Source organism: Colias croceus, chromosome 15 (genome assembly GCF_905220415.1).
Source record: "Colias croceus chromosome 15, ilColCroc2.1".
NCBI classification, from domain to species: domain Eukaryota; kingdom Metazoa; phylum Arthropoda; class Insecta; order Lepidoptera; family Pieridae; genus Colias; species Colias croceus.
This window is the reverse complement of record NC_059551.1, coordinates 6699943-6711338: the sequence shown is the minus strand read 5'-3', so window position 1 is coordinate 6711338 and position 11396 is coordinate 6699943. Positions and strand designations below refer to the sequence as shown.

Genomic DNA, 11396 nt, shown 5'->3' with positions numbered 1-11396 from the left:
AATTTGCGAGCCGCGCGAGCGTGTCGGTGGCGCGCCCAGCAGCCGGTGGCGATCGAAAGCGGGTGCGCGCGGAGTAACGCGTCACGCCCTACCATTCGCATGTGATGCTCATCGGGAATAAATTGAATTATTTGATTTTGAATGAGGACAATGTCGATAATAAATTTGATAATGAAAAGTGCGCTGCGCTGCGTCTCGCCATATCTGCGCCAGGCTTAATACTAGTGCTAAGTAACTACCTGTGCTAACTACTAAAGTTGCAATATTATAGCATGGGAATATACGTAAATAACACCATAATGAACGTATTAGATGGGGGTCTATAAATAAAACACAACATCTACTTTATACTTTATTCGTTATCATAATGCTGAAGATATTTTTTAATATACTGAGTGCCTTCCCATTTTATGTCGGTTGGGTTTTCAGTAATTATTACACAAGATCCTGCTACATCATTGACTCTCATTGAAGTGTCTGTTTCGTTGTAAAGAACTTTAGGTTTTTCGTGAATATTTTCACCACTGTACCCTTCTACTGATACTATATCTGACTGCCTGCAGACACTCCTCGTGAATACAAGGAGACGATCATCTGTGGAACAATAAAAATATTACAGTTGAAACAGGATAACATGATACAAAAAAAAACCAAATTAATTATGACAATATAGGTAGATTTAAAGAATGATTTTAATTGGAAAATACACAAGAATAGTAACTATTACATATTATGCAAATTATATATATTTAAAACACTAGCCGTATTCGAGTTAAGCATGATTAAACAAACAAACTTTTTTATAGATTTTGTTACGAAAAATCAATTCAGTATTGTAACTTACATAAATTGCACATAGTAGCTGGAGGACTTGAAAACGTTGTAATGACCTGCAACCTCACATCTTCATCAGGCCTGAATCTATACAAGTGACTGAAATAGCTCTGTGTACAATAAATATACTTTTTGAATGACCTCATGCAACTCATTCTTATATCAGTACGAACAACACTATTCCACTGCTCTGTGCTTCCCACATCTTCAAATCGGTATATATATTTGTGTCCTGCGGCATACACCATGTCATTGTGTAAACATACTGCAGGACTTTGAATTGCATCCGCAAATTTGGCAATTTTTCTAAATGATCTCTGCTTCAAATCATATACTATTACTGTATCTAATACTACCCTGAAATGAGAAATTATCATGTGTTGAATATACAAACTATATAAAATTAAACAATCAGACTGTGGTAATTCTGTGTTATTTTAGATTTCTATAACTACTAACTGACCTAAATGAACCTACTCCACCAACAATATACAAAGAATCACCCTTGACAGCAAAGCCAGCATGCCTACGTGATGGCAACTGAACCCCATGGTTGGTCCATGATTTCCTCAATGTATCATATACCTTAACATCCTGCATGAACATTCCAGTGCCTCGTCCGTGTTCCCCGCAAATAACTACAATTTTACTCAACCCCCAAGACACCACACTCCACCCCCATAAATTTTTATCAGCGACTTCAAGCCATTTTTCAAATTTATTTTGCTTTGTATAGGAATAGAGACAATGTGGCAGTAACTCAGGTTTCGACTCTTTCAACAGCCACATTGGTACCACAGGAGTGCGATTCATTTTACGAGCAGAATTATTTTCAACTAAATTTAACACTTCATTGCATACTCTTTCTGTGAATTTTATACTTATTTTAATCTTGAGTTTGGACAAATTGGCTGTCTTTATACTATCGTAAGTATGAAGTAAATAAAACAAGCACTCCACTACTTTGGCAGGAAGACTATTTTCAAACTCTTTCATCATGTTAATAATATCAGATAATTCGGATATAGTGATTCTAGTGACATCTAGGCAGCCAAGAATAATTAGTAATGCATCTACACCGGTTTCCTGTCGCATTACCCACCAAGCGCCAAACTTATATACGTCTAGTTCACTTTCACAGTCCAAGTATGGATGGGATAAATACCAACTGAGTATTTTTAGTGTTGGAATGTACTCAGGCTTCATAGATTTAAACGATAATAAACCGTGCACGATAGCTAGTTTCTCTAATTTTGGGAAATAACATTGGTCAGCTAAAGACATAATTTCTAACCAATTGGATTCAGATAATTGAAAATCTAATATGTATTCAATTTGTTTTATAAGTTCCGTGATTTGAAGAAAATTAGCGGCTATTGCGATTTCCCCTATAACGGGGATTGTATGATCCCCAAGATCTATGAGACCTACATTCATATATTGCAGTATAATTTCCATTATATCAGGCTCCAACGTCTAAAACAAATTTAAACAATAAGTTCAATAAATCCTATTGAACCACCTGTACTTTAAGAATATTAAAAGAGGACGTACATCTATAGAAATTTCTTTTCGTTCATTTTCCACATAATTCCCACTAAACATAGCTTTAAAATAATCACTATATTCACATAATAGATCTTTCTTTACAAAGAATTTACGATCCTTTATCTTTAACCAAATACTGTCCATTTTTATTTGTGATTCTTACACAGTTAAATCTATTTATTGTACTAAATAATAAATATTCTAATATCTAAACAATAAAAAGCAAGGTAAGCAGCACTCAGCAGCAGCTGTTGTTACTTGTTGACTTGTTGTAATTCTGATTTCTGAAATCTGAAATGTCATCGTCAAGTGTCTACTGTCATCTATCAACTTTTTTCTTTTTGGATATACAGAACAAAGACTAAACTTTTGGTATATAAAAGTTAGCCATTCACACAAGAGATGATGATAATTACAAATTATAAGTGGCCGGTACTTCGGTAGCGTCAGCTTAGAGCATTATTAACCAACTTAATGCTCTAAGTATTAGAGACCTTAGAGTCTAAGGTCAGCACAAAATGTTAGGAAGAATATGATTGTCTATGGTTAAGAGGGAACCCTGGGGAAATGGAAATATATAGGTACCTACTAAATTCAAAAATAATTAATAATTTTCCAGAGCCTATGAGATGCCATTTTTTTACAACCAAAAGTTAAAACTTTGTACAATATAAATAACTTTGTACTTTAATCAACAAAAGAGTGCAAATGTTTTAATAGTAGGTACATATCATATTAGGCTAATAACTTTTGATCTTGTGAAAATCCTGTAATGTCTCATGTCTCTGATAATATTTTCCTTTTGCTTTTAGACCTAATCATAAGAAATTATATTGGAAGGTATTTTAAATAATCTTTTTTGGTAGATCATTAATTAATTTTCAGGTTATTTGAGTAATTGGTTATTGATATGAAACTGAAACAAATCACGAGATTTCACCCTAGGGATTTTGTCATCTAGATCAGAAACTAGTATATTGCTAAGGCAGTATTTTTATAAAATAAATATACACATATTTGATATTGCCACTATTGTCCCTGTAGCTGTAGTTCAGTTGAGTGAGTCGGTGTTAATAATTAAGACCTAATAGGTTGCATAAAGGAAAGGGATATGTCAATAAAAAATAATCAATTTCATATTTTTAAATAACAATAAAAAACTCAGACAAGCTTAGTTCATATTTATTTTCTTAACCGGTCGAATTTGTTTATTGCAAACATTTTATTTTCATAAAATGATTGAAGTAAATAGGGTTATGCATGCAACAAAATGTAATAAGTACACTGTACACGTATTACAGAAAAAAACATAACTCATATGGGATGTATAGGTATGTTTAAATTACAATAAAAGACAATGATTAATTTCATATTATTTTTATTTTCTTAACCAGTTATATTTATGTATTCCAATCGTTTTTCCTATTTTGTAATCAATGTATCTAAGAGATTCGAATATCAATCGTATTTCTGTTTAGACATGACTTTAAAATATTGCCTACAACTTATAAAACTAAAATGCATTTTCACTTACAATAATAAAGTCATTGAACGTCGCAAACGATGTTTATTTTATATACAGGACTAAACGCGGTTCATAGAACACAAACAATTATCGTTTCCACGCGAAAGATCCTTTATTGGAGCCCCCTTAACACAATATAATTAATATAATAACCATGCAAATAAAATAATGCACACAAACTAGTCTCGGTCGGGAGGGGGATCTAATAAAGGATCCCAACAATAATATGTCGAGCTTGCTGTCTTTATATTACCTTGATTGTTTTTCTCTTACACAACGAAACCAAAGTACCATTCTACACACAAACACGCCGCATACTTCACGCAGTCACACACGCATACGTCTCTCGCATACAACGCACACTCACACATACATTTCGCATTTGGCAGTTTATCATAATTTCCTCACAAGATCGATATTCACATTTGACTCCCATTTGAAAAAGTAATATATAATCACGTTCCCGTTGAACAATCATGCATAAAAAAGTGTATTTGTCGCGGAGATAAATGTGAATATCGACGATTACAAAGTGAGCTCCCGCTCGGGATCTAGACATGCGATACAAACTACGTACGAAAAAAATCTTATTAAATTGGAAGTACTTATATTTTACATGGTTTCAATAAGATACAACTAATTTGGGTCTAAAATGGCTGACATTTTATTTAGTACAGTGCTTTTATAAGACTATGCTCGTTAATTTATTGCGTTTACCTAATCTAATGTCACAACAGAAGACACAATGGAGCCTACCATTCGAGGTACGGTATCTAAAACACCTGGAATTTTCGACGAAAATAATGTAAATACATCTAAAATAATGTTTTCCAGTGACTTTCACGTAACGTGAGTAAAATGCGTGTAGCCATAGATATATACATCACACACTCACACGATTTTATAATAGGAATTAATATCCTAAACTAAAAATAAACCAGTCACTTAATTATAAATTAGTGTTAAGATTGCCAACGATTACACTGGCCTAGTGTACGGGGCGAGTTGCGACCCGTCGTATCATTAAGTTATAGGACAATGACATTTCTAATATTTTAATAATAATTACCGAGGCTCGTGAGTTTGCTGCAGTAGTTCCAAACATTTCCTAACACACTGATACGAGTCTGCAATTACTAGACGCAATGCAGATACCATATTCTATAAGAGATCATTGTCGCTTTATTGGTGTCGAAAGGAGCTAAATAGTTTTGGTAATTTTTAGTGTCACGTCTAACTTACATTTACGTTTTATTATAGTTAAATTATTTATAAATGAAATAAAAATATTTCAACCGCGTACGGACGCGATCACGATAATATGTAATTGTATTAAAAATGAGACATGAGCACAATTGTTGCAAATATTTTGTATCAATGATCATATAGACTGTCGTTTTATTAAAGTATAACTATCACAGACAATATAAAAATAAAAAAGTTGATTGTTGTGTAACATCGTATAAAGTAATCGATTCACATTATTGATCATCCACACTGCTAACAAAATATAATATTGGCGTGTGATTTATAAAGTGATGTGATTGTTATAGAGATATTTCTAAAAATTTCCAGCAGTGTAGATTCACCGAGAGTTAGAAATAATTATTATTTTTAACATCTCTACATATATGTAGGTTTTGTTTTGTTAAAGCGTAACCTTATACTTTGCTTGCTTGTAAGTAGCTCGTGTATTTTGTTTCTATAGGCACAGATACAGCGTTCGATACATCTAAATACCTGTTAATACATAATGTCTATAGCAAACAGTGACATTGCTATGGTTTATTATACAATTCGATGGCATATGTGCTGCTTTACAACAATACCGTATATAACAGAGTTTTTTTTAATAATCTTTCAATCGTAAACTATAAATTGGAGTAAAGGCATTTAGAATTACGGTTGCGTTTAACTGTCTTCATTATCACATTCAAATCGGCATAGAATATATTTTGATATATGAAACTTTGTTTTATACGGTATTATAAAACGATAGTCCTATTCTATGCAACAAAAAAATAGTGGGCTAATTTACAGACCCGCCTGGTAAACATCACAGTTACGTCCGCGCTTTAGTACCCGCATATACCCGCATACGTGACATACGAACTCACACTATGACACTAGTCTATACATAAATATATTCTATATAGGCTATAGATATCTATGGAATATTTATATAGATCTGTGACATTTGCTAGCATTTAAAAGTGTGTGATAATAAAAAACATAATATATTCGACGACGTATATTACCGTACACGTTATTGCATGTATTGCTATCTCTAAATAAGTTTAATTTTCGCACGTGTATACATTCATAAAGCGTATTTATAAGGCATGTATTTCAGGAAATTATTTGTTGTTATAACTAATTTGTATTATTATCCGATTAGTAAATTCATCTATATACGTATGTATAACAAATCTGCACAGATGTATATAAAGTTTTATATTTTCCGAGTCAAGTACTTTAAATTAAAGCTATTAAATTTGTTGGAAGTGTATACGTTATCATTATATAGTTTTTTTATGTCTTGAAAATGTTTATGTGGCTAAAATGTGTGTGAGTGCATGTCGTGTTTTGTGTTTTCAGTGATAGTTTGATTAGTGAAATGGTTGCTTGTAAGTGAACGTGTCATGCATTACTCAAGTTTCGGTGTTGAGTCTACCTCTAACTCAGGTAATGCACATCTAGTTTAGTGTGTCCAAGCTACGCACGAATTGCGCGATCGTCATTGCTGTACTCAAAATGAGTACAGTAGTGTCACGTTTTGCACATGAGTCAGTTATATACTACTTCATACTATAAATCACCAATCTGTGAATGCATTTGTCATCTATCGTACACCAGTAGCGAGTCCGTCGATTACACGTGTGTATTCTTTTGTCACGCATTTGTACAAGTTCATATGTCACGTATGCGAGTGTCCCATGTCACGCTCGCAAGCGTGAATCACGTATCACGCTTGCGAGTTTGTCACATACAACGTGCACGCTAGTACGAGTTCGTATATAACGTTTGCGAATGTGTCGTACTATTTGCACGCCAGTACAAGTTCGTACACCACGTATGCTTGTGCGTCCCACGTGTAATATATCACGCGTACACTTGAAGTTCGCATGTTGCGCTTGCGAGGGTGAATCTCATATCCCGTTGGTGAGCGTGCGTTGCGTGTCACGCTGGCTAGTAGCACGTATCCTTGTTGGCGTCACGTGTCATGCTTGCGGGTGTCACGTGCGAGTAGCACGCATCCTGTTAGCGTGCGTCACGTGCCACGCTTGGGAGCGCGGGGCGCGGGGGCGCGGCGGGCGGGGGCGCGAGCGTCACGTGGCGGGGCGCGGGTTTACCTCGGCGGAGCGCAGGGGAGCCGCGCGCGGCTAGGGCGCCCGGTACAGCAGGTAGGCGGAGAGCGCGGGCGGCAGCGCCAGGCGGGACGCGGCGGCGCGGAGCCGCGCGCGCCCCACGCGCTGCCGGATCACGCGCCGGCACAGCTCCATCAGCGGCAACGGCTCGGCTGCGAATAAAACGTGGCGTTACATAAATCATATCAGACACGTGGTAAGAGATATACGATCTTTATAAAATTGCGTACAGTAAAATTATAAATAACTTCATCAATTTATTAATATATTTATAGACAGGATAACATTATAAAGTGTGGTATAATGATTGTGGAGTTAGTTAAACACTTAATTGTTCGGTTCACTTTTTGAAGAACATACTAAACAGTAACAACAGCAGAATGCATCCGTTAGAAACTTACGAATTTACTAATTAGGTGCATCTGTAAGAGTACTGTAATTCCTAATTATTGTTTAGTGTAACGTTATTATTTGTGCATTTCAGCTAAATGGCAAGGTACTCACGGTCGAGGCCGCCGATGTACTTCATGGTGATCTCGGCGTGGCCCCACACGGCGGACACGATGGGGTAGAGCGTCTTGCCGCGCAGGCCGCGCGCCGCCACGCCGAGGTAGCGGCCGTCGGCGCAGAAGGCCAGCGTGCCCTCGTCCATGTCCAGCACGACCAGCAGCCGGTCCGGCACGAGGAACTGCTCGTCGGGCCGCAGCAGCGCCGGGTACGTGCTGCCGCCGCCGCCCGTGCCCTTCGCGTTGTGGTACACCTGGAAACGTTAAGGATCATTCATTGCTACAGTTCTCAGGCAATTCCAAATGCATTTCATTCATTCCATTTTGTGAATAAATCGAGTATGTACTGTATTTTTTTTATAACTGTATCTTTCAGCACTTATTGAGCTTCTTTAAATATTGACTTTCAGCAAATAATTTCATTTAAATTGAAAGATATGCTGCACACGGTCGCATGGTAATACAAATGTCATGTAATAACCTGACTTCACGAGCATACCAGATATAATGTGTTTTATGCGTGAGAGTAAAAGAGAAGGTTAAAAAGCTTATAAACGACCATTGCCAGATGGATTCGGATTTCCAGAGGTCAAGCTTAATTATTGCGGTACTGGTTTGTATCATAAGTTTGCCTAACACTTATCAACATTATTAATACAATCCAAAACGAGCACAAAACAAACCTTATTTCTTCCAAGATCCCATCCCCAGCTCTGATCCGTCGCACCGACCAGACTCTGGTAGCCGACCGAGTGGAGCGGCGCGTGCGAGGTTGCCACGCCGACGACCGCGTGCGTGCCGCGTTGCCGCGCCGGCCACACCACCTCCCAGCAGTGCAGCCCGCGCGAGTAGCCCACCCGCCCGCGGATGCAGTCCGTGCTCTGCGCGACCGGGTGCCGGTGGAACGTTAACGCGTCCTCTTCTTTCACGAATATGTTTAATGATCTGGAATTGATAGAGTATTGTTTAATATTGAGTTACTCTGATTTTGAAATCTTGTGAAGAAGAAGATAACTAAAATATACCCGAAGCTAAAGATGAAAACACTCTCACTTCCACAGTTGATACATTAATTAAACATGCAAGTGCACAAAACCTTTCTTCTGAGGATATTAGCCGCTGCCATCGTATGGGTTCTATAAAGGACGGCAAGCCCAGACCTGTACTTATAAAATTCCGTGACCTCAACACAAAGCAGCAGCTATGGTCTTCCAAGACAAAACTAAAAGGCTCTGGCATCACCTTGTCCGAATTCCTCACCAAAAGCCGTCATGAAATTTTCATGGCTGCTCGGAATCAGTTTGGTGTCTCCAAGTGTTGGACCAGGGATGGGATAATATTTGTCTTAGACTCAGATGGAGCACGTCATCGCGTTGAGAGTGTTGGTGATCTCAAGTGCATCCCTTCAACTGTTGCAGACAATAACAAGCCTCCTCCAAGTGCATCAGCCTCTAATAGTGACCTTGCTAAAGATATCAAAGGTGTTCCTCGTTCTAAAAGGCCAACTAGAGCTAAGTAGTCTTATTTTATTTAACATCAGGTTTAAAAAGATTATGTTTTGCTTTTACTCTGAAAATATTAATTATCTTTGTACTTTATTGGTTAAAACTTATTAATTTCACTTGACTGTTTGCTGACTCCCAAAATTACTGTAATAGCTAATTTTCATCTCTGTGACTTGATTCTTTTTTATTTTCTGGTTACGGTTATATGCAAAATGTATTTAATAACGTACCTTCACAAAGTTAATTAATATCAATTTATAAGTTTGTTTTGTATGTGTTATTTGTTAACTGTCAGATGTCATGGGTTTGTCAAATGTCATAATCAAAGTCATTTCGGTTATTGCCAGTAACAATTTTCGGTTAAGTTTTGTCTGTGGTTTTTGTTAAGTAATTATTGATATTTTGTCGATATGTGTAAACTTTTATATTGTTAAATTGATTTTTTTTTTTTTTTTTTTTGGCTTGTTTTTAAACTGTCAAATGTTTACCTATATAATGTGCTTAATTGTGATACTTTTACTGTTGCGGTGGGTACAGGGTAATCAAGCGTACCTTTAATTTATAAATTTAAAAGTTTTAGTTTATACTAATATTAATATTTATCTATATTATATAAATATTATAGTTTTATTTAATTCATATTTATATATATTATTAATATTTATTTATATTATATTATAGATGTCTGATGTTAGTGTGAATTTTGATATCAATGCCGATTTATTATCTGATTCGTCGCTTTACAGCGAAGATAGTTTTCATAGTGCCATTCCTCCTCCTCTCGATTTTTCCCTTTCCTCCTTTTTTAATGATGTCCCTAAAAATTTTAATGTCATCCACATTAATGCACAAAGTATTCCGGCACATTTTCCTGACATGCTCTCAGCGTTTACGTCAAGAAATATCCATGCCATCCTTGTTTCAGAATCCTGGCTCAAACCGTGTCATCCATCCGCTGCTTATTCTATCCCTGGCTTTCACCTCATACGCAACGATCGTGTTGGGAAGGGTGGTGGTGGCGTGGCGATCTACCTCCGATCTCATATCCCGTTTAAATTAATTTGCTCCTCCCCTCAACCTCCTCCGTCCAATTCAACCGAACATCTCCTCATTGAAGTACACTTACCACATTCCAAAATCCTTCTTGGCGTTTTTTACAGTCCTTCTCTCTCCATTGATTACTTTTCCTCTTTTGAATCCCTCCTTGATAACCTGTCTCCACAATATGAGCATTTAATTTTGATGGGAGATTTTAACACATGCTTGCTTAGAGGTGACAGCCGTGCTAATAAGCTGCTCTCCATCATCAACTCCCACAACCTCCACACCCTTTCCTTAAATCCTACTCACTTCTTTCCTGGTTGTAATCCCTCACTCTTAGACCTGATGATTGTCTCCCTACCCAACCTCATATCCAAGCATGGGCAGTGTGCTGCCGATGCTTTTTCCTTCCATGACCTTATTTACCTTTCATACAAGCTCCGATCACCTAAATTCAAACCCTCCACTGTTCTGCTCCGTAATTTTTTGGGGATGGACAGAGATCTACTCCGGTCTGATGCGAAAAATATCTGTTGGCGTGAGGTCTACGAGGCAGAGCTCATAGATACGAAAGTGTCCTTATTTAACAAGCTGCTTGTAGATTTATACGACAGACACGCGCCGTTACGACCAGTTAAAAAGAAGCACACACCGGCACCCTGGCTTTCACCTGAACTAAAAAGCCTATCGTTAAAAAGGGATCGTGCTAAATCCAAACTTAAAACGGCTCAATCGGACGAAGCGCGGGCAAAGTACAAACGAATACGCAATCGCTGCAACGTATTGTGCAGAGACGCTCAACGTCGTCACATCCACAAGTCTCTTGAGAACGGTGACTCAGTCTCAAACTGGAAATTCTTGAAAAGTTTAGGCGCTGGTAAAGTGACTCATAACTCTCCTAACAATCTCGACATTGAAAAGCTAAATGGGCACTTTACATCGTCTCCTTCTCTTGAAACCAGTAAGAAAAACCGTACTCTTGCCAACCTCTCCTCGCTCCCTACTCCTGACTATCCTGCCTTCCGTTTCAACCTTGTTACTGAGCGGAATGTTGATAAAGCGATATTGT

At 37.3% G+C, this 11396-nt stretch overlaps 2 protein-coding genes across 8 annotated transcripts in view; both read right to left on the bottom strand.

Annotated features, from left to right (window-relative positions):
• Positions 1-339: 339 nt before the first annotated feature.
• LOC123698267 (kelch-like protein 28) lies at positions 340-2647 on the bottom strand. 2 transcript variants are annotated; one of them, XM_045644849.1, is made up of 4 exons: positions 2389-2647; positions 1298-2310; positions 845-1191; positions 340-594 (listed from the first exon to the last, which is right to left on the bottom strand). In XM_045644849.1, the coding sequence occupies exons 1-4, from the start codon at positions 2524-2526 to the stop codon at positions 353-355; spliced, it is 1740 nt and encodes a 579-aa protein (XP_045500805.1). In that variant the 5' UTR covers positions 2527-2647; the 3' UTR covers positions 340-352. The 2 variants fall into 2 exon arrangements, with proteins under 2 accessions (XP_045500805.1, XP_045500806.1); XM_045644850.1 differs by having other exon boundaries at positions 1298-2313; positions 2459-2647.
• Positions 2648-3743: 1096 nt separating this feature from the next.
• The window catches only part of LOC123698269 (protein gustavus), a 63566-nt gene continuing 55913 nt past the window's right edge, over positions 3744-11396 (bottom strand). For all 6 annotated transcript variants that reach the window (XM_045644854.1, XM_045644851.1, XM_045644853.1 and 3 more), the window contains exons 3-5: positions 8465-8726; positions 7780-8035; positions 3744-7427 (exon numbers count right to left, since the gene is read on the bottom strand). In XM_045644854.1, coding sequence (XP_045500810.1) covers positions 7291-7427; positions 7780-8035; positions 8465-8726 — 655 coding nt within the window. In that variant the 3' untranslated portion in view covers positions 3744-7290. The remainder of the gene's footprint in view (positions 7428-7779; positions 8036-8464; positions 8727-11396) is intronic.